The sequence below is a fragment of the Chelon labrosus genome (genome assembly GCF_963514085.1).
Source record: "Chelon labrosus genome assembly, chromosome: 23".
Lineage (NCBI taxonomy): Eukaryota > Metazoa > Chordata > Actinopteri > Mugiliformes > Mugilidae > Chelon > Chelon labrosus.
In genome coordinates this window covers 19,603,934-19,630,282 of record NC_140356.1, presented here as the reverse complement: position 1 = coordinate 19,630,282, position 26,349 = coordinate 19,603,934, and the positions used below count along the sequence as shown (strand labels likewise).

Here is a 26,349-nt window from a genome sequence, read left to right as displayed (position 1 = left end):
TAAAGGCTGTTTTTGTGTGAAAATACGCCTCTAAAGTTTAAATAAACAAGAAAACAGCTGCTTCAAGGTGAAAGCAGGGCAACCACAGTAGCTACCGTTAGCCTATAAGTGTTAGCAGCCATTCTTCTTGACTCTTTCAGTAACTGTCTTAGTTACTTGGCGTCTAGAAGCTACTGACGTTAACAGTTAGCAAGCTAACGACAAGGTGATGTAGGAAATCTAAAGACATGATTAAAGGGTGAAGCTTTTGGGAATATAGTTGTTCCTTCAACATATTGCGAATACCACAAGGGGGCGCTGTTCATATGGACTCATAAACATGAAAAACACAACGCTATTTGAAAGCAGCATCGGCATCATGGGAAGGTTTTCTCCTTTCCTGTTTTTATTTAAAACAACAATCTGGTAAAATACTATTAAACGTTTTAGACATCCATGTTGATCAGTCATATTAGAACTAATTTACACAAACAAACATTTAAGAAATTAAGTGTTAAGTTGGGATTCAGTTTTGTACAAATTATGGTTCAATTCAAGAAATCAGAACGAAAACATATTTGTTGAAGCAGCGATTCGACTCCTTATTCACATCTTCGCTCTGAGACTCGGGCTGCAGTACAGATGTTGCTGTAGAAAGCACAAGATCTTCTTCCAGGAGTCCTCCTGAGCGTCCGAATGGGCTTTGGTTTCTCCTCCCCACAGCAGTATTACTGAAAAATACACGTGAGACATGAAATGTAAATGTAAAAACTGGCAGTTTGATGTTCTATGAAAAGGAAACATGCTAAGTTTAGCTCACGGGAGACAATACTTTTGTTAATGTTTGCTCACAACATTGATTTGGCTCCTTTGACATTAGCATTAGCATTTAACCGATATCTGGGCTAATATTCACCGTCAGCATTCACAAAGGATAACGTTATCTTGTTTAGGCTAATGCAGCGGCTAACATCATCTAGTTTAGCCTGCTATAGAAGCTTGTTTATGAACCTAGCAGCTAATGCTATCTTGTTTAGGGCTAACATAGCAGCTAATGTTATCTTGTTAATAAATAGACCAACTAATGCTATCTTGTTTAGGGCTAACATAGCAGCTAATGTTATCTTGTTAATGAATAGACCAACTAATGCTATCATGTTTAGGCTAACATAGCAGCTAATGTTATCTTGTTAATGAATAGACCAACTAATGCTATCTTGTTTAGGCTAACATAGCAGCTAATGTTATCTTGTTAATGAATAGACCAACTAATGCTATCATGTTTAGACTAACATAGCAGCTAATGTTATCTTGTTAATGAATAGACCAACTAATGCTATCTTGTTTAGGCTAACATAGCAGCTAATGTTATCTTGTTAATGAATAAACCAACTAATGCTATCTTGTTTAGGCTAACATAGCAGCTAATGTTATCTTGTTAATGAATAGACCAACTAATGCTATCTTGTTTAGGCTAACACAGCAGCTAATGTTATCTTGTTAATGAATAGACCAACTAATGCTATCATGTTTAGGTTAACATGGCATCTGGCGTTTTCCTGTCAAGGCTGCCACATAGCAGCTAATGCTATCTTGTTAAACTAGCACAGTATCGCACATGCTGTCTTGTTTTATTAATATAGCAGCTGACATCAATTTCTTTAAGCTACCAGAGTAGCTAATGCCATCTTGTTTGGGTTAGCATACCGGCTAACAATGATATGGCATGTTTATTAACTGTGACTGTGTTCAAGTAGAGGCTAACGTTAGCTAGTTAAGAGTAGCGCAATGGCAAATAGCGCCTTGCTTATGCTAGCAGTTGTTTTCTTAGCTTTGCAGAAGCTCACAGCCAGATGGTTGCTAGGTAGGAAGCTAGGTAACAAGGTTCAACATTTACTATAATAATCTATAGAAACCCAACAACGTATGAGACATTGCCTAAAAGCTACATAGACATGTTAGCATAGCTTTAGTGCTAGCATGCTTCAGTGTGCTGAATATTGTCACTAATATGTTTATTGTGAAATCCTTGTTGTGTCGAGCTGATGCTCCCGGAAAAAACAAGCTTCTGTAAGTATAACCCACTTTTCTCGTTTCTGCTGGGCACTATGAAGTTAGTTGCTCTGAAATGAGGTGAGTAAGGAGGCTCGATCAGATGTCCTGCATCAGGGTATCAACCCGGCTCAGCAGGTGGTCCTTCCCGGCTGAGTGCATCATTTGTTCAATCTGAAGGTGAAAGATAAAAGTGAAAAGGAAAAACGACGTGAAAATCTGTTTCAGAGCAGCTTTGGTGAGTGATAACAATGTGTAGATGATGTACAAACATCTGGATCGAGGAGGTCCAGGTGTTGGCTTCAACCAAATATCATCAGCTGCATCTAACGGTATGTTGTTTAGGCTGATGGAGCTGCTAACAATATATCATAGCTATTTGTATATCGTTTATGCTAACTGGCTTGCAGTATTTCATTTAAGCTAGCACTGCAGCTAACAGTAGCTATTAGTGTCTTGTTTATGCTAGCACTGCAGCTAACAGTATCTTTGGTTAACACAGTAGCTATTAGTAGCGTATTTATGCCAACTCAGTGGCTTACAGTATCTCATTTAAGCTAGCACTGTAGCTAACGTATCTTTCTTTGGTTAACAACAGAGTAGCTACTAGTATCTCTTTTAAGCTAGCACTGCAGCTAACACCATCTTTCTTTGGCTAACACAGTTGGCCTAGCTATTAGTATCTTTTTTCAAGTTAGCACTGTAGCTAACAGTATCTTTCTTTGGTTAACACAGTAGCTGTTAGTATCTTGTTTAAGCTAACAGTATTTTATTTCAGTAAACTGCAGCTAACGATATCTTGTTTTGTCTAATGTAGCAGAGTCATATTTTATTCAGGCTAACACAACAACTATCAACATCTTGTTTAAGCTAACTCTGCGGCTATCTTATTTCGTCGGCTAACTCATAGGCTCACACAGATTAAGAAACAGTGTCTTGCTTACGCTACCAGTATCTTATTTTAGGAAACACTGCAGATATTAATATCTTGTTTAAGTCAACACAGCTGCTAACTCGGTGACTGAGAGTATCTACTTTAAGCTAACACAGCAGCTATGCATATGCATGCTGTTTAAGCTAACTCGGGGGCTAACGATAAGTTATTTTGCCTCATGCTGTAGCTAACAATAATAGCTAACTCCTGGACTAACGTTATCTTATTTTAGGCTAAAGCTGCACAGATTACAGATTATGTGTATGAGCTCACATCCTCAGCCGTCTCCACCGATGGCCAGTTCTGATCATCACAACCATTGATCAGCAACATCGGACAGTTTATCTTCCGCACCTAGCAGAAAAAAAAAATTAAAACCCGTTAAGAAACTATAATTTGATCACAAATTAAACACTGACATTGATAATTTGCTGTAACGGAAGGCTACTTACATCCACTTTTAATGAAGGGTCATTGAAAAGGGCAATACCTATACCTTTCCAGATATAGTGGTTGTTTTCATCCACACGTACGTTGTCATGATCCCTGTCGTCAAACATAATTATTCATGTCACTACAAATGTAAAACTTTATGAAGTACATTCATGCTACTGACAAACGCAGCACTGACCTTTTCAGAGCTTCACTGAACCCAGCGATTGTCCTGGTTGGTGGATATGAGTAGTTGCTGCTAACGCTAACAATGCAAGAAGGCTGAAAAACAACAAGACCCACAGACATTTTAATGGGAAATGTGGCAGATTCAAATATACTGGAATTATCCCTTTAAGGACTTAAAGGCAATTTCGGTATTTACCTTCACGACGGTGCTCTCAGCCGCCAAGCAGAAGCTCACAAACGAGCCGAAGGAAAGCCCCAGCAGTCCAACTTTGTCTGACAACACTTGAGGATGGTCCTTGAGCATAGTAAACGCCGCCTGTGAAGAGGTAGAAACCAGCAAATGAAGTGTTATGATAGTACAAGCTGTGTTCATACTGTAGATGTTATGTTATGGAAGAAACGTTTAGCGCAAAAGCTGCATTCAGAGCCTCAAGGCCAATCACAACGTGATTTGTGGCCAGAGGTCGGTCTGGAGTCTTTCCATTGGGAACTGATTCTGCTCCTGCAAAGCTCTGCCTGGCCAATCAGATAGATTGGGGCGGGGCTTAATGTAGTGATGGACAGAAGAGTTACAGTAGTCATGTCTATTCAGTAGATGCAGAGGTATCTTATTATCAGTTGAAAGACAACTCATATTGAAATCGGACGAAGAAACGCGATGCAGTTTGTTTACAAACTCGAACACGAACCTCAAAGTAGCTTAACTCCAGATGCTCTGACTGCACCTCTCCAGAAGTGAAGTACTCCAGCGCCAACGAAACAAAACCATGAGACGCCAGCAAGGCCGAGCGATACTCCACCAACCCTCCACCGCCGCCCCACATGTCCATTATCCCGGGGAAAGGTCCTGGACCTGAGGGACGGAGAAAACAGGAAATTAATTTAACGTTTTTACTCCAGTTTGATGCTCCACCACCTCCTGAGGGAAACATTTGGCTTTTTTAGCTACTCAATACCTGTTGTGACTGAAGTGAACCAAAACAGTAAAGCTTTAGGCAAACATGTCAACATTTAGCTGAAACTCACTCTGGAGTTTCCAGATAAAGCCACTTATAGGCTTATGGTATGAAGTCGTAGTAGTACCTGGAGGTATAAAGAGCGTCCCTCGCACTCCTTTCTCTTTGACATCGATCCTCTTGACGCCTGGAGCCATGTACCATCTCTCTGTGAGCGTTGATGCCAGGGGCCTCTGGTCCCTGAATCCCTCGTGTCCTCTGTAGACCGAGATGTTGACCAGCATGGGGGCGCACACGTTCCTCTTCCTCAGCCTGGTCCAGAAAGAAAACTGTGTGTAAACCGACTCTTCCTCGTATCTTTGGCGCCCCCTTGTGACTAACAGATATTTTACCTGAGGCCTTTGCGGCTGCCTGGGACGGGACGCATGCTCCACAGCAAACCCATGGGCTCTTTCCCAGAGTAGGTGCCTCCAAAACTCGGATCATCTGATACTGAACGACAAGGAAATAAAAACATGGAGGTTATTTATTTTCAGACTGCTGGCAAACCATCAGGTCTCTGTCTGGCATTCCCAAACTCTATCTTAATGGGTTACTCTGGTTTAGACATTTATAAAATATATGCACCTACAGCGACTTTCCCATGAGGGTTACTAAATAGATTTGAGGGATTCTTAAATGACTAATGGGAGAGCAAGACATTTACTTTGTTTTTTGGCCATTTTAGTTTGATTTTTCTCACTTTTTTGCTCCGTTTTTGGTCTCCACCACCTCCTGTGCAAACAATACTGTATTAACCCCACTGGACCTGGCAGCCACTATATCCCACAGGAAGAAGACGTCTTCTGTCTCCTAGAGATGGACACAAAGAGGACCCACCATACACAGTCCCGCTGTGATCGCTGACGTAGTGCCCATAGGCCTCCCAGTAGTCCTTGTCCTCCGATTGGTGGAGGGAGTGGACGGTCACCGGACATGTCGGAGGCAGATTCTCCACCAACACCTGGAGCTTCTCGTCAACCAGTGCCCGAGTCGGGTGGACGGAGAGAATCGGAGGAGCTCGTTGGGACATGACGGACGATCGTCTCTGGAGAAATGAAAAAGAAAAAGAACGTGAGTTTTCAAGGATAAGATTTCAAAAGACAATGATTTACTGATTAAACCGTCTCCTTGGATGGACCAATGACCAAAGGTCTCTAAACGCAATATGACGCCAACAAGCTTTGGTGTCTGATGACATGGAGACACCATAACACTTTTAAAACCCTCCTCAACCCACATACTATAGATTTAAAAGAGCCGATATCGATTATTTAACATCGTATGCGTTTGCTGCCATGACCTTCGAAAGTCTATCTGGATATGGTAGAAACAGGGCAATCTGAACATGAGCCGGACAACATGCTGATTAACAAGCTTTATTGGCATTGTTAGAAACACAAGAAGCTATAATAATGGACAACTTTGTCATAAGAACCATTGATCTTATTGACTCCACCTTTTGTCTCCTAGAGATGAATGAACTTTGGTAGAAAAAGAGACAAGACCTTGTGTTGATAGTGCAGGAAATAAGTCCTACATCGAGCGGCTGCTCGGCATCGAAGAAGCTCCAGCACCGCCATTTTGGAAAAATGTCCTCTGGACTCAAAAAAAAAAAAAAAAGCTGACTATTGTTATGCCTGTAGGAAAAAAGGGGGAAAGCTTAAGGCTCATTTAAGGTACTGCGGGACACAGATGCCGTAACCTACGTACGTAACCTACGCCGGTGTTCGTCAGTCCGGATCGGTCTGTAACAACTCCACCCAAACACTAGTTGGCGCTGTGTCTTTTTAGCCAGTTAGGTTAACTTTTATTCCTACTTCCTGCTTCACTTTCAACAACGGTGACTGAAACTTTCACCAAAACTTTTCCACGAAGACGAGTCGCACAAATGTTTGTATCTCCGACCTTCCTCAGTTAACCTTTCCTCCTTTATTGACCCAAAACAATCAGTATGTTTTGCGGAGATGGAGAAGCAGCCAGAAATACCAAAGCGGAAACACGCTACTACCAAACGGACCAATCACAGCGACTCGTAGTTACATTTTTGGTAAGGTGCACGTCAGGCTACGGAGCTAAGTTGCCGTAGTCAAGTATAAACCGCCGTTTATGATCCAAAGAACGTCATCCTGACTGTGAGGCATGGAGGTGGTAGCATCATGTTGTGGGGAGGTGATTTGCAGAAGGACGGACTAGAGAGACAACTCAAGACATCGGCCAGGGAGTTAAAGATTTGTCGCAAATGGACAGTGACGCCAAGAAAACCTCCAAAGTTGTGGCAAAACTTGATCCTTGACCTTTAACCCATTAATAAACTAGTGGGCAGTCGTACAAACCCAACTAAATTCCACCAGATTTCAGGAGGAGGAATGGACTTAATATCTTGAAACTTATTTTAAGAAGCTTGAGAAACGTTTAACCCAAGTTAAACTACTTAAACCAAAGCAGAAATAAATCATCCATTATTCTGACACTCAAGTAAAGTCCTAACTGACCCAACAGAGGGGTTTTTATAAGTTGAAGAAAGGCTGGCTCATTGATTTGTATGTGTTCAAATCAAATCAAGGTTGATTGATTTAGAGACGTCCTGCGCATGCGTCCAGACTCGTTGAATAATAGTTTTGACCGTAGTAGAATAAGAAGAAAGCCCCCAAAAGTTAAAGTCCACTTTAATATTTCTGCGTTTTATCGCCTCATTAGCAAACGTTAGCTTAGCCGAACTTAGCCGAATGCTAGCGGAGGAGCTTACACGCTTAACCCGCCCCACACGGGCTCTCCTCCGATCCGACTAGTGGACGTTAGCCTGATATAGTCTAATTTTAACTCACCGGAGCGTCGGTCCTCGAAGGAGTCACAGAGATGACGCAAGGGACAAACTGATGTCGCGCTGCGTTCACGTGTCGCTTGTAAAAACCGTAAAACCCATAAACTCTAAAAAAACAAACAAAACAAACAAAAAAGTGTTTACTTCGAAGGACAACGAAGGTTGTTACGAGTAAACGAGCGCGCTCACGACACTTCAGCGAACGCGCTCCCGAGAACACGTTGAAGGAAAAGGTAAATCTTCTACTTAAAGGGAAAAAAGGGAAAACTTTATCACGTGACTTCCTGTGAGGCAAAGGTCGCGTTTAAGTGCTCAGATAAGAAAGGGACACTTTTAATCTGTAATAATTAGTTATTACACAAGTTTATTTTTAGTTACATCAGCTGACATGGGTGCGTGAGCAACAATCTACATTTAATAAATATATAAACAGAGATGAAAAAAGTGAGGAAATGGTTTCAAGTGGAAACAGGAATTCTGCAGGAAACCCTGGAATCTGGTTGCTCACACAAACAAAAGAGGGAGAACAGGTTGACAAAAAAATGCAAGGTCAACATAAGAAACATGTAAAACAACCACAAACAGAAGTAAAATAGCTTCCAGGCGACTGCAAACAGACACAAAACGACAACAAGGAGACACAACTGATGGACAAATGAGCATAAATAACCAGAGAGTGATGTAGAAATACGTTGAGATGGACACAAAATAACTGCAGACAGAAATGCAGCAATTAGAACGAGACACAAAACAATTAAAAAGACAGAACTAATGGACAAAACAATGCAAAACGAGCATCAACACATGCAAACAAAGCACAAATAAAAGTAAAATGGTTACAGAGTGACGCAGAGACACAACAGATAGAATAAACAACACAAGATGAAGAAATACAACCACAGAGAGATGTAGAATAAGTTTAGATGGACACAAAATGCTACAAAACGACTGCAGACGGACACAAAACAACAACAATGAGACACAACTGATGCAAAAAAAAAACAATACAAAAGGAAAACAGATGCAAAACAACCTCAGAATAATGATAAAAGCCATTAGAACTGATCTGAAATAGCTGCAGAATGACAAAAAATAGACACGAAATGACTTAAAGCGACTGCAGAGACACATCTGATGGAAATGTCAGTGGAAAACGAACACAAACATAACAAAGAGACACACAAAACGACTACAGAGACGAAACTAATGGACAAAAACATGCAGGACAATCTCAGATAGATGAACAGTCGCCATTAAAATGATGTAAAATAGCAACAGAGTGACACAAACTGACGGCAGAGATGCAATGGACAGAAAACACAATGTAAGAGCAACAGGAACAGATGAATAAGAAGCTCAGAGTAATAAAAAAAAAGTGACAGAAACGACTCAAAATCACCACAGAGACACGTCTGATGGAAATATCGATGCAAAGTGAACACAAACAGATGCAAAGCAATCAGAAATAAATGCAAAGTAAGTCTAATGCTTCACCCCTGGAGAGTGACACTGAGTTTTATCATAAAAGCACGAATATCTGTGAAGATATTCAAGTTCAAACTAGTGTGTGACCTCGGCTCAGAGGCCCAGAGGCTCAGAGGTGAAGGCTGCAGATCTCCGGTGGACTTTAAACTCTTTCTACATATTTTCCAGAGGAGAGCCACAAACTGCAAGATAAGGACATTTACACAATGTGTGAATGCATCGCAGCATCTTAAGCATCTGTGCAGGGTCAGAGGAGCATTATATGAAGTTAGTTACAAAATCCAAACATGTTGTTGTTTTCTTGTCCTCTACCTGCAAATAATGAATATTCATGATTCGTACAACAAAATGACACTGATGTAAACAGGAAGGACTAAATAATAGAAGCTAAAAGCACAGAGGAAGAGACAAAGATGCTTAAGATGTAAAATATTAAATACTGCAGTTTCCTGATTCAGCCACCAGAGAGCGCTGTTCTCCACATATTGTTTTTCACAGTGAAACGTCTCCCACTTAAAATATAATACTACTATATAATAATGTTTTTAACCTTTAGCACAAAATAGCTCCACTTTTTATTTATTTATTTATTTATTTAAATCCAAATGTTTGATTACATCTGAGCACTGCACATGAAATTAAATTCCCTCACTCTCCGGGGACGTTAGTGTTCCGTAATAATAAACTTGTTCCCTTTTAGTTTAATTTTAAGCAAATTATCTCCTTTAATTGTGTTTTTCAGCACCTATATTGCTTTTGCTCATAAAATACCCTGTAATGTAATGTGCTCCTTAAATCTTATTGTCATCCTTTATCCTTGAAGCCTCCTCTTAATACATTTACTTTATTGTTTCTGTGCAGAACGTGACTTCCTCTGGTTGTTTTAGTGGATTTTAAATTACACATGCTCGCTGTTTTAACATTTATCACCGATTTGTTATTAGTTAATGCAACAGGGGACATATTCTCAGTTAAATTTTTATTTCTTATCTTGACATTATGCATTTTTAATATGTTAGGTATTAAACAATTCATCCAGTTTTATCAGTTAATCCGTGCCGTTAGCTTCGTAGGTGGATATGCTGTAGTTTATTCTGTCTTTGAGTGGATGCAGCCGCTGGCAGCTGCAGATGAGTTCCCTGCACACACACCTGGAAAGAACCGATCTGCACCTTTGAGCATAAACGTGGCCTGAACTGCTGAAATTGATGATGGAGATCTTAAATGAACCTGCGGAACGGCCCTTTTAGCGCCCACACAGGATGCAGCCGACTCAGATCGCTTGGGTCTGATCAGATTATGTGGGCTTCTTTCCACCGCACTGTTTACTGTCAGATAAGGTTCACATCCTCAGCCGGCTGTCATCAAGTCAAATATGATGGAGCTGGATTTTCCACTGACCGATACATAAACGGATAGGCTGACATTTGGTCCTTCGTTAACGCGTGGTCCTGTTGTAGCAGCAAAAAATGATAGTCGAACATTATTTACAGTATTAATTTGAGCTATTTGTCACTTTCTAAGTTTGTCAAATGCATTAAGTCTGATTTCGAACTAAAGTAAGATGTAAAAGCTGCGTTAATGAACAGTCTTTGCAGGTCTGGTGTGAGGGAGTTAATGCTTTATGCTCACGTTGACAGCGCTAACAACCGTATCAGGTGTAGTGTTTACCACCTTCACCATAGTTTAGCGTATTAGCATGCTAATGTTTCCTAATCTACATAAAATCAACACAAAACACCCACAGTTGCTCAGAGCGACGCTGCATGTTGGTGTTTAGCCACTTTAATGCTAAGTTTGACCTTTTGCTGTAGCTAATTTGCATGTTGATTAGCATAAAACACAAACTTTGGTTGTTTGCCATTTTAGCAGCGCATTAGCATGCTGACATTTAGTACATAGCACTAAACATAAACATATAATGACCCATATGTGTTTGTTTGCATGCTAATATCAGCTAATTAGCAGTCGTTGCAGGTCTGGTTTTAGAGAGTCAATGCTTTATGCTCACATTGACAGTGCTAACAAGTGTACATGGTCTGTTGTTTAACGTAGCATATTAGCATGCTATAACGTATCAATAATAGCTCAAAATAACACTGCATGTCGGTGTTTAGCATCTTTTATGCTAAGTATGACCTTTTGGTTTGGTGATTGGCACGCTAGCACATGCTAATCAACACAAAACAGGAACTTGTTGACATGCAAACGTTGACTTTGTTAAGAAACATGTTATCGTGCCAACATGCCCTAATATTTGTTTTGCTTGTTAGCATGCTAACATGAACTAAGTAGCAGTGTTTGCAAGTCTGGTTTTAGGTAGCTTTACACTCACATTGACAATGCTAACAAGTGCAGAAGGCTTAGCATATTAGCGTGCTATATCACGTTATATTGCTAAAGCCACTTGTATGCTTGTACATTTTGCCTTTTGGTTTAGCTGATTGGCATGCTAGCAGATGCTAATTAACATAAAACACAAACTTGTTGACATGCATAACTTCCCTTTGTTTGCCATGTTAGTAGCACATTAGCATGCTAGCATATGGTAAACAGCACTAATGTCATCATGCCCCTATATTTGTTTTGCTTGTTAGCATGCTAACATGAACTAATTAGGAAATGAAGACACGTAACATGCATGGGGAACAATTAAATAAATCATTAAACAATCAGAAAACTACTTCTAGTCAGATGCTTTTGTTTTAAAGGCTAAAACTGATGAACGGCGTCTCAGCTGAGCATCAGCGAGCTTGTTTACATTTTGTTGTTTCTGTATTTATAGCTACTGAGTTTTTTTCCTCTGCGTGTTTTACCACTTGCAAAAGAAAAACATGGTAAAAATGTTGAGTATCTTCAGTATCTTGAAAACAAATAAAAGAGGCAGAAACATATCCAGTGATTACATCTTATCAAACCGTGAACCTCCAGGAATCCTTCAGAGGATGTTAAATCCTTCGTGTTATTCAGGAGAAGGTTCAGTGTCGGGTGATTTAACGCGACCCCTCATCTCCTGCTGGTGGTTCTGATTATCATCCTGCCAGTCATGTTTCACAGGAACCTCATCAGTTAAACTCACGGTGACACGTTAACGCACACCACCATCATTATCGCCTCCAAACACACTGATCGGGACGTCCCCCAGATGTTAGAGTCGTACTCAACATCAGCTTTGCGTTTGCTGTGTCATTCTGTGGTGCCTGCATCTTTTTTTTAATTCATCTTGGCATTTTCAGTTTCCTTCTTTTAAGTGTGCACCTGTGAACGAGCACCTCTCGTATATCTTAACCTTTCTGTGACTGTGAACATCCCTGAGGATTAATATCACTTGTTGACGTGACTGATGGGTGCAGAAGTGTTTTTAAATTATGAGGATGGAGGCAGGTGTGAGCTTCAGAGCTGGTCTGTTTTACTTTCTGGAAAAGAAAGAAAATATCTGTCCAATAAGAGAATCGGTATTTAATATATTAGCATGCTAGCATTTACCAGTTATCACAAAAAGAAACATTAGCTAACAGGGTATCATGTTGCAGTTCAGCAGTTGCAGCAGTTTGCCATGTGTACCATTATGCTAACATGTTGTTGTTTACTACTTGTGGTTTTGTTATTTTAGTGTAGCATATTAGCATATTAAAACCGCAAATTAGCACAAAACACAAACATGTTATCATGCTAACACATTGCTGTTTTGTAGATTAAATGTTTACTGTGTTTACCATTTTAACTGAGCATATTAGCATATTGACATTGCTAACTGGCACATTGCACATTGTTCTTTAGCATTTGTGGTTTTTGCCCTGTTTTAGTTTAGCACGTTAGCATGTCAACACTGATAGTTCGGACAAAACACAATCATGTTTTCAAGTTAGCATGCTTCTGTTTAGCGAGTGTCATGTTGACTATATTTGACATTCTAATTTAGCATGGGCTATTAGCATGTTAACACGAACTTTTTATCATGCTAACGTATAGCACATAACACAAACATGTTGCTATTTAGTTAGCAGTGTTAACATGCTAATATGCTATGGTGTAGCATGTTAACGCAGCTAACTGGCACATAACACAAACATGTTATTATGCTAACATGTTGCTGTTTAGTTAGCGTGTTGTTGACATGCTAATATGCTAAATTAAAAATGCAAACATTGTAAACGCTGATAATTAGCTCAAAACACAAACATGTTATCATGCTAACACGTCGCTGTTTAGCATTTGAAGTGTTTACCGTGTGTTCGCTTGTTAATTAGCTAGCTCATTTGGATATAAATAAATTTTGTCCTGATTTCTGACAAACACATGGAGCAGAAAACGTCCTGAACCTTCTCAACCCCCCGGGGAGGTTTGGTTTTAAGGCAATCACACTCCAAATGTCACGTATGTGCAGATGGAGCCCTTCCACTGTTTACGTGCCAAGTGCATTCAGGAAGTGGTTGGCGTATCGCAGACCTCAGGCCCCCGCCGGGACAAACAGATGCTTGAGGCTTATAGGAAGGCCGAAGGTACTTATCTGAAGTTGGAAATCTGTAAATCTACAACTGCTGTGAGATAAATCTAAAAATAACAGGACCTTCCTTTTGAAGTGTTCTCAAAGAAAATAAGGAGGCTGTGACTGAATGTTTTTTATAGCGTGAAATGAACGTGTGAACAGGGAACGGTAACAACAACATGTGGGCTCAACAAAAACTAGATTTTGACTGAATCCGTCCGCCACACCGAGGCCACCAGATGGAGGTTAATCTTCTACTTTAGAGGCGCTAAATTCCAAAAATGATATATGTGATTTGGGGGTCGTCAAGGTTCATAGGAGTTCAAAGACTGACCGTAGAATGTGCTTTTCAATAGTCCTTTGTAATCTGTTCTTCAGAATTTGTCTCATGTGGCTTTTTGAAAAATAGGAAGTGTGTTCCTGGAGTTAACTCTCAAACAAGAAACGTGACTAATGCCCCTTTATGCCCCCTTTGCCCCAGGACGACACAACTAATGTAATCCATGCTTCTGCCTCCAGCAGGGTGAACTCTGACAGCTGGGCCCAGGTACAGAGAGTCAGAGAAACTTTAAAACAAATATCAAAACAACAACAGTCAGATGTAAAATTACTGCAAATGATTCTAAAATGACAAGAGGAAGACGCAAAACCACAAAGAGACACAAAGCAGCAACAGAACGATGAAACTACACAGACAAAACTGAGAAGATACATACAACAACTACAAAGAGACTTTATTACAAGAAGACAACCACAAAGAGACACAGAACAACTACAAAGAGACGAAAAGAAATACAAACATCTACAATGAGACACAAAACAACTAGAAAGAGACACAAACATCTACAAAGAAACACAAAACGACTACAAAGAGACACAAAACGACTACAAAGAGACACAAAGAGACACAAAACAACAACAAAGTGACACAAAACGACTACAAAGAGACACAAAGAGACACAAAACAACTACAAAGAGACACAAAACAACTACAAAGAGACAAAAAACAAGTAGAAAGCGACACAAAATATCTACAAAGAGACACAAACATCTACAGACACAGACTACAAAGAGACACAAAGAGACACAAACATCTACAAAGAGACACAAAGAGACACAAACATCTACAAAGAGACACAAAGAGACACAAAGCAACTACTCATTCTGGTGGTTTCACTATTTTAAAGCCTTTGAAAAACATAAACATAGAACCAACAACCATATTCCTTCCTTAACTAAACACATAAAACACATGGTTGACCCTTAAGTGTTAGAATCATTGTAAATGTGAATGAGGTCTGAAAAGAGAAAGAGAGGAATGTGGTGATGTTTGTGTTTTAAGAAGATGGACCGAATGCAAATAAAGGAAACGGTGTCAGGGCGATATATGGACAGATAGAGGCCACTTAAAGCCTGAGCACAGGATGGGACTCCACCCGACGTCTTTCATGATGAAAGCTGCACATTTAAATTTTATTTTTTTTAACCAGCGCTGGCCTCACTCTGCTGCATTCATCTGCACGTCCTGTCTTTAACAATGCGCTTCCTCTCTGTGAGTTCCTGCATTCAGCTCTTTGATAAACACTGTCCCCTGTGGACGACGTGATTGATTCTAAATTGAAATTCCTACAAAGCGGACAGGAAGCAATGAGTAAGCAGACATTTCTTATTCACTTCCAGCTGTTTAGGTTCTGAGTGGCCTTGACCTCCAATGCGTGGGGTTCACTAACACACCACATTCAGTTAGATTTAGATATTCTCACATTTCTTTCCATCCTCCAGGCTGGTCCTGTCCCGGCAGAGCTGATAGATTCTTCCTCCTAAGATTTATAGCATGTACCCTGGGGTCACAAGGTGCTAAGAATAACTTGTGTTGTGATTGCTGGTTCTGAGACATAGAAGATTTTTCAAGGGGTGAGATAATTTGTCAGGGTTGTGTCAGGAGAGCAGGGAGGAGGTTCTGGTGTCGATCTAACACCTGGCTGGGAGTTTGGTGGAGACTCAGGCTGGAAGAAAAAACAGCAACAAACAAGAACCAGGGGTTTTGGTGATGTCGCCAGCTGAGGTGGAACAGATATTTAGCTTAATTTCATTAACAACTGGACCAGCTGGCTTTATTTAATAGAGAGGAAGAGTTGATACGGTTCATCCTCTGGGGAAACTAATTTCAGGGCAATGCATCCAACACGTCTTTAGATATTTTAGTCAAAACCAGCAGATTGTAAAGTATGAGAGAAAAGCCAGAGAGTCACCACAAGGAATGAGATTCATCCTCCGGGGAGTACGAACTTTATAGTTCAGTCACTAATTTGTCACATGAACGTTAAGCTAAACATTAGCACAAAATACAAAAGATAAATGAGTGTAACAGATGAATACAGTGTGATGATGATGATGATGTAAGATTTCTGGTTCATCGATGCATATTTTTCATTCTCAGGATGTTTTGGGGGTCGGGGCCCAGCCGGGGTCTGGGTTGAATTAAAGAAAGATGCCCCCTCAGCTGTTTTACGTCAACTCCTGGGTTACCTGAGCCAGGCCGGGTGCCCCCCCGGAGGTCCAAGACGACCAGGATCAACGGTCTGTTTTCCTGCTTCTTACATTCACATCAGACAAAACATTTGTCCGTAGGGGCGACGTGGTCCTGGAGCGTGGTCGAGCTGAACTTGTTGAACTTCAGGTTTGCGACTGGGACGGTGCTTCGACGCTAATCAAGTTAGCACAGGCAGCACATTCTGGTTCCTTTCATCATCACACCTCAGGGGTTTCAGCCTCCAGCCTGCAGAAAGAACAAATCAAAAACTCTCATTCGTCGCTGTGCCTCCAGCGAGGGAGTGTTTTAATCTGAAGATAAACCCAAGATATCCCAGAGAGAAAAAGGTCCTCGGTTTAATATGTTCATTTAATTTCAGTAATATTCTTTTAATTTATTCATTAATTCATTTGAATTTAGTGAGAGGCAGCTGTTACATCACAGTCCTCATGCAAGAGTCACAATATTCATCTCTTACTAAACCAGTTTGTGCATAAATTTGTAATTTAGCCAACAACAACGCAACATGCATCTTTTTTTTAATCCTGCACTCACTCCAGGATCTGTCAGACTTCAGTATGGAACGTTTTCATCTGGTAAAATATAGAAATGGAAAATAGAGACTGTTTTTTAGTTGACTTCATCGAGGGCTGGATGTAATAACTGCACAGAACAGGTGATTAACGCCGCTAACGTTGTAATCGTCTGTCGTCTCTCGTTATCAGGCTCTGAGTTCTAGCTCATTGTTTTTGTCGCTGTAATGCTTCACTCTGAGTGCTCTGTTGTTTTTGGCTGCAGCCATTTGCAGATAAATAAAAAGAAAGAAAAGAAAGAAAAGGTCTAAATATATAGCGAAGCTTTTAGCAGCGAAAGAGACGTATATTTTGGGAAGTGGTGGAGACCAAACACGGAGATAAATTATATCCTGGAGGGAAAAGGTTTTCATTAAAGCTTTTACAGTTCATCATCTGGGGAATATGAGCGTATGAAACTAATCTCATGGAAAAACATTTCATTCAGAACCAACAGAAGGTCATGGTGATGCTACTGGAAGAGACTAAGATTCATCCTCAGTGGAACATGAGTACAACATTGGAGCCCAATGAAAAAAACATGAAAAGGAGGCCCCCCTACCTTTTGGAATATTTAGCAACGACAACCATAAACCTTCCCCTAAACCTATGAAGGCCCTACGGTCCATTGACAACCTTCCCTTGGGGCCTCCATCAATTTACCCTATGATAGATTTAGCTAGTTTAGACAGACTGGGGGTTATAGGCGGTTTAGGTTACGTAGACCCGAACGCCGTAGCCTAATGTGGACCAGAAATATAACTATGTACTACAACTGCTTCTCCATCTCCGCAATTTTCGAAATGATTGTTTTGGATCAACAACGATGGAACTCATGGAGGAAAGGTTAACTTCTATGTTCAGCGAAGTTTCAGCCAAAGTTTCAGTCGCCATTGTTGAAAGTGAATCAGGAAGTAGAAAGAAAAATGAACCCGACACAGCACCAACTAGCGTTTGGTTGAAGTTTTTACAGAGCGAGCCAAACTGACGATTGCACAAGTATAAATGACTTGCAAGGTTATGACGTCTGTGTCCAACAGTGCTATAAATGAGTCTTTAGAGCATGTACATCTTTGTCTGGGGCCCCTGAAAACCTAGCATCATCACTGGATGAGAGTAACCAAAGTGGCGCCATTAGCACCTTTAGCATAGCTTCAAACTGGAAATGGGAGGTTTTCGTTGTTCATCCCGTTCATTATTTTCAGAGCTGTCAATAATTTATTTTATAAATATTTCTGTAAATGAAACCAGAGATGCACATGAAGGTACAAGGAACCGCTTTTATCTTCCTTTACAACATATAATAAAACAGTATGCAGATGACAGAATACACTTCATCGGTAAAATATCTTCAACATCAACAACACGTCAACACAGATCCGGACGCAAAGCAATGCATGAGTGTATGAGCAACTGTACATTATAGAGAAAATGAATCCTGTTTCCAAATATATATTAATATATATTCACAGGTTTAGTGTTATATTCAACAAAGTGCACTTTTAATTAACAACATATAGTATATTGAACATCACATTTAAAGTATTTGCAGTTCCACACTTTTACAAACGAAAACACAATTTACACGAGAGACAGTTCTGAAATAATTTTCGATTTCTTTCCGCTTCCAATTCATTAAATGCAAATATTTGCTTGTTTTTCTTCGTCGTCACAAACCGTAAACAAAATATCGTTTAAATATGTAAACTCATTAAACACGTTTTCAACTTTTTTTGAACACAAAACAATCAGTCAGCTAGAAAGTACCGTCCAAGGGTGTTGTGACTGTAATATATTTATGTACATGTGAGTAAGAGCCGCAACTTTAACCCCTCTCTGCAGCGGTTTATTCATATAATGATGTATACATCATATATATCTATATATATATATATATAAATACATGTCTCAAAATCATTAACAGCTTCTAAACTACAGATTGGAAGATTGGAAGTGCTTAGGTACATATCTTCAAACTTTTTAAAGGCACCTGGAAAATCTTAAAATGTACAATATGTCAAAAAATGTAAAATTATTTAAAACAATAATAGATTGCATTTTCATTGTGTCATATTTTTATTCAGATAAATATATTAAATAATCTATGCGTCGACGTTAATTGCTTAAATTGAAGAGGACAGTTGTTTAACGGTGTGTCTGTAAAGTTTACATGAGACGTCGTAAAGCTTTAAATATAAAAATTTAAAAAAAAAATGTAAAAAAAAAAATTGCAGAAAGGGGTTAAAGGATCTCATAGACTACAAACTCTGTAAATCAGAGTCAAAATAAACAGCAGAGCATTTGGTCAAGCTAGCTTTGAAATAAAAAATTGAAGCTGTAGTCATTGTTTTTTTGGCCACTGGGGGGCAGCAGACCTCTGCAAAACACTGACAGATACAAAGTGCTAGCATATTATCACCATGTGAGATTCTTACAGCTAAATAAGGGACACATTACAACAACTGAAAGTGAATGAAAGTGAGTCCTTGAAAATATGTTCCTGTACTAACTAAATTTGTTTGAGTGCAACATAATCACTTGCTACACCTACTAACGTTTGAGGTCAACGTAATTGCTGGCTTATTTATGTTTTTCTGTGACTGAACAAAGCACCATGTTGGCACCTCATTGAAGTCCACAGGAGGAGGTCTGGGTGGATGGTGGACGTACAAAGCGCTCAATTTTCAGAGCAGAGACAGAGAACCAAATCCAGAGACAATCAAATGGACCATTATCTACCCCAATCCTCAACTATAATTACGTAAATATAGCTATTTATTGGCAGGGAAAGGATGTTGACAGTCTGCAGATAAAATCTTATAGTGTGTGATATCTAAAGACTGATCATAGCTCTGCAGATTGGATCTGAGTATATCTCTTAAACAAAGCACCATGTTGGCACCTCACTGGAGGAGGCTGGGGTGGATGGTGGACGTACAAAGTGCTCAACTTTCAAACCAGAGACAGAAGTTGAAATCTTAGTCCATCGTTATGACAAAGTGTTATTACAGTATCCTTTAAGAGACATGAATAGTGACTGACACTTGCAAATAATTATTTCTATATGTCTTTGTTTTGTTTTGTTAGTGTTAAAGGGATCAGCTGGTGATATTCAACACTCTTCTTCTTCTTGTGCGTTTCCAACGTCTGAGAAATCTGAGCACTACAGTCACCAGATGTTTTAGGGGAATTATTGAGCCTTTTAAGAAATTAAACTACATATTAAAGCAGTTATATATTAGGAGACTGGTGTACTTTGATAAGAAGAATACTGAATAACTCTTTAGCTTGTAAACCTTTTTTTCAAACTGAGCAAATACACAGAATTCAAATGCATTCAAAGTGGAATACGTTCAAACCTGCTGCAGTTTATAGTAAAAGTGTAAAAGTGTTTTCTTTCCTCCTGGGGTTCAGGTAAACAATGTGCTTGGCCCTTCATCAAACAATACCATTATCACCAGTGTTACGTGTTTGGTTTGCTCATGTTCAGGCATTTTCCACGAGGGATTCACGTAGCTAAAGTGACTGGATTTGTTTTGACGGCGTCTAACCCTCCTTCAAAAAATTCCAGTCAGACTGAAAAGATTTATTATAACTCATGTTCTCAGAGCCGTGTGAACCTAAACAGACCAACACCAAAAAACTGCCAGCGAGTAAACTTTTCCGCTCCGGATTGGACCAAAGAAAACAAAGTGTAGGTGTGACCGCACCCTCAGATGAGATCATACCTTCCTTCTCTGCAACAAACCAGCAGATTAAAAACTGTTTTCTGCTTCGTCCCGACCAACCAAACACCCTCTGAGTGTCCCAGGGGGTCAGGATGCAGACGGGACCTGTGGACAGTTCTTGGGGGTAGGGTTGGCGTCTCTGAACGGCTCGGAAAGCCGCGGACCCTGCAGGCGGGACAACAGCGTGGTCCGGCGGATGCTGCTGTCCGAGTCCTGCTGGTGGAACTTGTTCCTCAGGCGGCCACAACACGGCAAGCTGCTGGCGAAGTCCGAGAGCAGGTGGCCGCTGAAGATCATGTAGATCCAAGGGTTGCAGCAGCTGTTGAGGCTGGCCAGCAGGGCGGAGAGCGTCACGGTGGCATTCTCAGAGTCTGCGTGGAAATAAGAAACACGTTTATTAGGCATGCTCTCAGATTCTTTCCCTCCAGGGAGTTGTAGGATAGCTCTGAAGCTTCTCACGTAGCTATAGGAATCATTTTTGACTTTATGGTACAAAAACATAACTTCTGTAAAGCTAAGTAAGTCACCCTGGAGTCATAGTTGGACGTAGTTATCGGCAGGATTAAGTATATGTTAATACTTCACTGGCTAATGCAGTTCGCGGCAGCAATGCTTCAATGTGCGGCGGCCATATTGGCGCCTAATCCCTATTAAGTCTGTGAAGCCAATTAAAATAATCACTACTTCCTGAATATTTAACAGATTTCACAGCTGTTTGATTTGCAGCAAAATATTAAAGGTTAGTCAATGATATGGGACAAAAAATGTGTGATTAAAGGTCAAAGCATGTACTTCAATTATGTAGCTACTTCCATTAAACACGTCTTTGTAAAATCATAATACCAATCGGGGGGCTCCTACCCTTTGTCAAGTCCCAACGTCCTAATTTGCTATTGCTAGGTTAAGCGACCAACGCCCATGCGCTGGTCCTTTACGTGTTGACAACCCGTAGACTTAGGTTGCATTTAAACTCGTAATCGAGATTCTTCAAAAACATGAAGTCGACAGGTTTGGGTACAGCGGAGGAAATAATCAAACATCAAAACTGAAAACTGGTGAAAACACAAGTCAATCTGTTCCAGCGTTGGCATTTAATCACATCTTGCTAACCCAGTTGTGTCTTCTTTTGGACTCTGCAGGAGGTGGTCGGGGTGGATGCTGGGCGTACAAAGCACTCAAGTTTCAGAGCAGAGACAGACGACCCAAATCCAGAGTCATAAAAATGGTCTGTCCTCAACAAGAAGTGCTTAAATATAGCTACACTAATGCTATAGTCCCTATAAATCAAATGTTTTGGCAGTCAGCAGATAAAATCTTATAGTGTGTGATATCTAAAGACTGATCATAGCTCTGTAGATTGGATGTGAGTATATCTCTTACACAAAGCACCATGTTGGCACCTTATTGCTCAAATTTGAGACCAGAGACAGAGAACCAAAGTTTTTTTTGGACTTGGACTCTGCAGGAGGTGGTCAGGGTGGATGGTGGGTGTACAAAGCGCTCACATATTGTGCTTTTTTTTGAATGTTTAATTAGAAATGGTCATATAAATAGTTTCAGAACACTGATTGTCCATGTCTGAGATTAATTAAAGACTAAAGTTATTTGTTATTTGTGCATAAAACCTGGATCGCTGCGTTGAGTTGCATGGAAAACGTGGAAATACTGCAACTGGGAACTCAAGCTGCTCCTCAGAATAAATTAAAATAGGAACATGTTTTTCATATTTCCAGACGTGCAGTCAGAGCTGTGTAATTTTTTTCCCCCTTGACGGAGGTGCAGATGTGATTTTTATTCTGCAGCTTCAGAGTCCATGAAAACCTGCCTCCATCAGCCCGAGACAGCTGCTCACCCATCTGAAGAATTTCATTATTGCGTTCAAAAGGAGTTTTAGTGACTCATGATGGTCCAAGTGCTGCTGTCAGAGGCTTTCTGATCCTGACAGCAATACATTTATTATTATTTTTTGGAACACTGAGGTCTCCTTCTCTGCTTTTGGCCCAAACACAGTCAGACCTGAACTTTCTGAACAGAAGCTTCAGTCCAAAAAGTGTAAAAGCATTACTCACAACTATCCCTTCCTGTCTGCACTTAAATGAAAAGTAGTTCCTCAGAGTCAGAATCCTTGACGCTTTGACACATGGGAAAGATTTAAGATGATGAATCCAAACAGGTTTAAAGATTTAAAATAACTGACAAAGACAAATGCTTTACTTCAGATTCTAAACCAGACCTTTAAATCATCTCTTAAATCTTAAATTTCAAGCTGGGTTAGGTGCCGACTGGGAACTTGGTGTCTTTGAGACTTAATTTGCATGACTAGCTGGTGAACCACTAGCTCGCAGGCTAACCATTAGCTCAGTTAAAATGTTTTTCAGCTCTTCTGATTGACATTGTTTCAAGTTAACAGTTGAAATCAATACATTTCATTGGTTGATGGCCCAAATTGTCAAAAAAGTTGCAGCTAGCTCAACTTCTTCTATATGTAGCATAGCAACAAGTGTTGATATCATATTGCCAGCTTCCACTGAGAATCTTTAACGCGGCTAGTGTGAACGCAGCATTGGTGACGATATTTGCATGACTACCCGGTGAACCGCTAGCTCGTAGGCTAACCATTAGCTCAATTAAAATGTTTTTCAGCTCTTCTGCTTGATGTCTTTTCAAGTTAACTGGTGAAACCAACTCATTTGGTTGGTTGATGACCCAAATTGTCAAAAAAAAGTTGCAGCTAGCTCATGTGTAGCATAGCATAGCGACAAGTGATGATGTCGTATTGCCAGCTTCCATTGACAATCTCTTACAGCGTCTTGCTCTAACGCAACTAGTGTGAACGCAGCATTGGTGACGATATTTGCACGACTAGCTGGTGATCTCCCATCTAGCAGCTAGCAGGCTAACCATTACCTTCCAAGACTTTTCTCTACATTTTTTTCAACTCTTCTGTTTATTTCTCTCCTGACACTCATCGCAGTTCACCGCTGTTCACCATTTAATTCAGTTAAAAGTTACCGAAGACTTGAGCTAACAATGATTTTGCTAATGCAGCGCTAACAGCGTTTTCTGTCTTTGTGCGTTAGCCTAACGCACTAAGACAGTTACGACATGGCGTGACGAGCAAGTTGCTTGTTTTCTAGTTGAGTTTGCCGTGGTTTAACTTTTCTACTATTTCCATCCTTGTCAATATTCTTCACCATTAATTCAAGATCATTTTGTTCAATGAAAAGTTAGTGAAGCTAACCTCGCTAACAGCTATTCAGCAAACGCAGGTTGTCAAAGCTTAATTGGCCTGAACTAATAATCTTGATTGACCAAAAATGTATTTAAACAGAAAAATAATTTAGGTTTTTCAGATAAAAATATATCTGTACATGTATTTATTATATTAAGAGGATTTAAGGCACAAAACAATGTAAAAAAAATAAATAAATCAAAGTAGTGATGAACATTTTAGCCTTTATTAGCTGCTGTATTGATTTAAATATTCTAATGAGTGAATCATAGTTTCAGGTTTTTACTGCATTAACACAGATTACAAAGACTACACTTTAAAATGATTAATATAATAGCAAACGGGTTTTTAACCACATAAAACTGACATCTGTGTAGTTTGTTTAATGTTTCTAAACAGTAAATCCTCCTCCAGACTTTTAATGATCCAAATAAAACAACTTATGACAGCTGAGACGTTTTCAGCTATGATTTCTGTCTATTTATTTGTTAATATCCTCTGAATTTTGAACTGCCCCAACCCAGACATCTGAATTCCTGCTAATAAGAGACATCCTGACAGTGACTCACCGTCCCAGGAGAAGGTCTCGTCCCACACTGACCACATCTGGACGGTGAAGAAAGGCGCCCAGCAAACCACGTACGCCACCACGATCACGAAGGTCATCTTGACCGTGCGTAACTTGGCTCTGGAGATGGTGCTGACGCTGCTGACCGAGTTCCTGCCCAGGATCCCGTTCTTCACGGACTCTGCCACCGCTCCGGTGCTCTTCCTGCGCGTCTTAAACCTGATGTTCCTCCAGATCGTGCGGCAGATGAATCCGTAGCACAGCACGAGCACGACCACCGGCACGAGGAAGATGCCGGCCGTGATCCAGGTGATGTAGGCGCGCAGCCCCCACGGCTCCACGAAGTGTCCCCAGCAGTCGTAGACGGCCGAGCCGGGACGCACCTCGCTCAGGGAGAAGATGAAGTACTGCGGGGTGCTGAGGACCAGGCTGCACGCCCAGGTGGAGCCGATCATGATGTACGCGCGCTGCGTGGGCTGCTGGAGCGTCTGCAGCGGGTGGCAGATGGCGATGTAGCGGTCCAGGGTCATCATCACCATCATGTAGGTGGAGGCGAACATGCCCAGGACCTGCAGGTGCTTCACGATGCGGCACAGAAAGTCCGGTCCGTAGAAGCGGTAGGTGATCTCCCAGCAGAGCTGCGGCAGCACCTGGAAGAAGGCCACCACCAGGTCGGCCAGGCTCAGGTGCTTCATGAACAGGTGCATGCGCGACAGTTTCCGCCTGGTCTTGTACATGGCCAGCAGCACGCTCACGTTCCCCACGACTGCCGCGATGAACGCGAGGCTCAGGACAGTGATCTCGATCTTGGCCACCTCCTCGTTGCGTCCAAACGGGTCCGTGTCGTTACTCTTCTCGCTGATGTCCCGGGACGCTCCACCGGTACCGGTCTCCAGCTCCAGCGTAAAGTTGAAGTTCTCCGCGCAGCTGGAAGTGTTGCAGGAGCTCTCCGAGGGGAAGAGCATGGTGGCCGCCTCTCCTCCGGGCGCACGGAGGTGCCTGCCCGCCCGTCTGTGCGTAACCGTGAGGAGCAGAGACCGTGGCTGTCAGACTCCTCGGTTGTTCCAACATGAACCGGGAGAAGCACAAAGACGAAGCGCGTCAACAGAAACACAAAACTCCATCAGCTGTTCTTCTCCGTGGCGCGTGAACCTGAGCCGCGGTGCAGCAGATGCAGCCTCTTTTAAAGGCTCCGGTCCCGGAGACCAGAGACCAGCCCCCCCAACCCCCACCCCCCCGTACCCACACTCACTACACACAAACACACACTATACCCAAACCAGACACACACCCTTCCTCTCAGCCTCCCACCCACTAAACACTCAGGATAAAGTGGAGCCTGTTGAGAGGAAGCACTCTGATTTAAATAAAAATAAGTCTGAATGTATACATACATACATATATAAATAATTAGATTCATTTTATTCAGACTTATTTTTATTTAAATCATATTTTTATCATTGCTGAAAAATAACATGGAGGAGAAGTCTGACCAGAATAAAAGCAAACACACAAAAAATAGACATATATTACAATATTAATAATTAATAATTACATATTTTTATTTTATTTTATTTTTCCATTTCTCTACTTTTTTATTAATATCCAATTTTTAAGTTGTCGAAAAATAAGTGTATTAGTCTTTTTAATTTTTAAATCATCTTCATCAACCACCCTGACACACCAACCTAAGATATATTAAATAATATATAAATAAATGATTTAGATCTCATTAGCATGTAGCTGCTATTTCCCAGTTTGGTGATTTTTATTTCTTACTTTTAGGAAAATTAACAGATTTTTCAGTTTTAATGGTTTGAAAGAAAAATGTTAAAAATGCAGCATTAGGAGTTTATAAGAGATGATGTTTATTTGTAATTAATACAAATCTTATTACTTATTATTGCATAAGTGCAAAATTATTAGAGGATCAAACCTATTAATTCTACGTCTTACATTTTAATTATGTGTTTTCTGCTTATTTGAACGAGCTTCTTCTGTGTTTTCTTCACATGAGGAGTTAAATGGAGCATCCCAAAGCGTTTCCTCATCTGTCCCTGTCACGGCCTCAGCATTAAAACATTTTACCGTCAGAAAAGCCAGAGGTGACGTCTGCAAATGTCTCATTTTTGTCCAAAAACAGCAGAGACGAGCAGCAAATCTCCGTCGGGGACCAGAGAACCGTAGAACTCTGCTGGTTCTGATTATCTAAGTGATTAATTGACTAATACGTTCTGCTCAAACTGGAGACGATCAGAGAAACATGCCTGGAATGCAGCTTATAAACACCTGGATATTGATTTAGCTTTTATTCTAACCACCACATGCAATGTGTGT

At 40.6% G+C, this 26,349-nt stretch overlaps 1 protein-coding gene and 1 pseudogene across 2 annotated transcripts; both read right to left on the bottom strand.

Moving 5' to 3' along the window:
- Positions 1–143: 143 nt before the first annotated feature.
- Positions 144–7,505, bottom strand: LOC311508557 (peroxisomal succinyl-coenzyme A thioesterase-like; annotated as a pseudogene). Its single transcript, XR_014699904.1, has 11 exons — positions 7,410–7,505; positions 5,422–5,629; positions 4,935–5,034; positions 4,670–4,854; positions 4,276–4,439; positions 3,783–3,902; positions 3,597–3,679; positions 3,418–3,511; positions 3,239–3,319; positions 2,065–2,205; positions 144–710 (listed from the first exon to the last, which is right to left on the bottom strand). The product of XR_014699904.1 is annotated as a peroxisomal succinyl-coenzyme A thioesterase-like (transcript).
- Positions 7,506–20,299: 12,794 nt separating this feature from the next.
- LOC311508910 (arg8-vasotocin receptor-like) lies at positions 20,300–24,977 on the bottom strand (the record flags this gene model as incomplete). Its single annotated transcript, XM_084573900.1, has 2 exons — positions 20,300–20,583; positions 24,014–24,977. 2 exons carry the CDS (start codon positions 24,975–24,977, stop codon positions 20,300–20,302), a joined length of 1,248 nt encoding a protein of 415 aa, XP_084430026.1.
- Between the last annotated feature and the right edge of the window lie 1,372 nt (positions 24,978–26,349).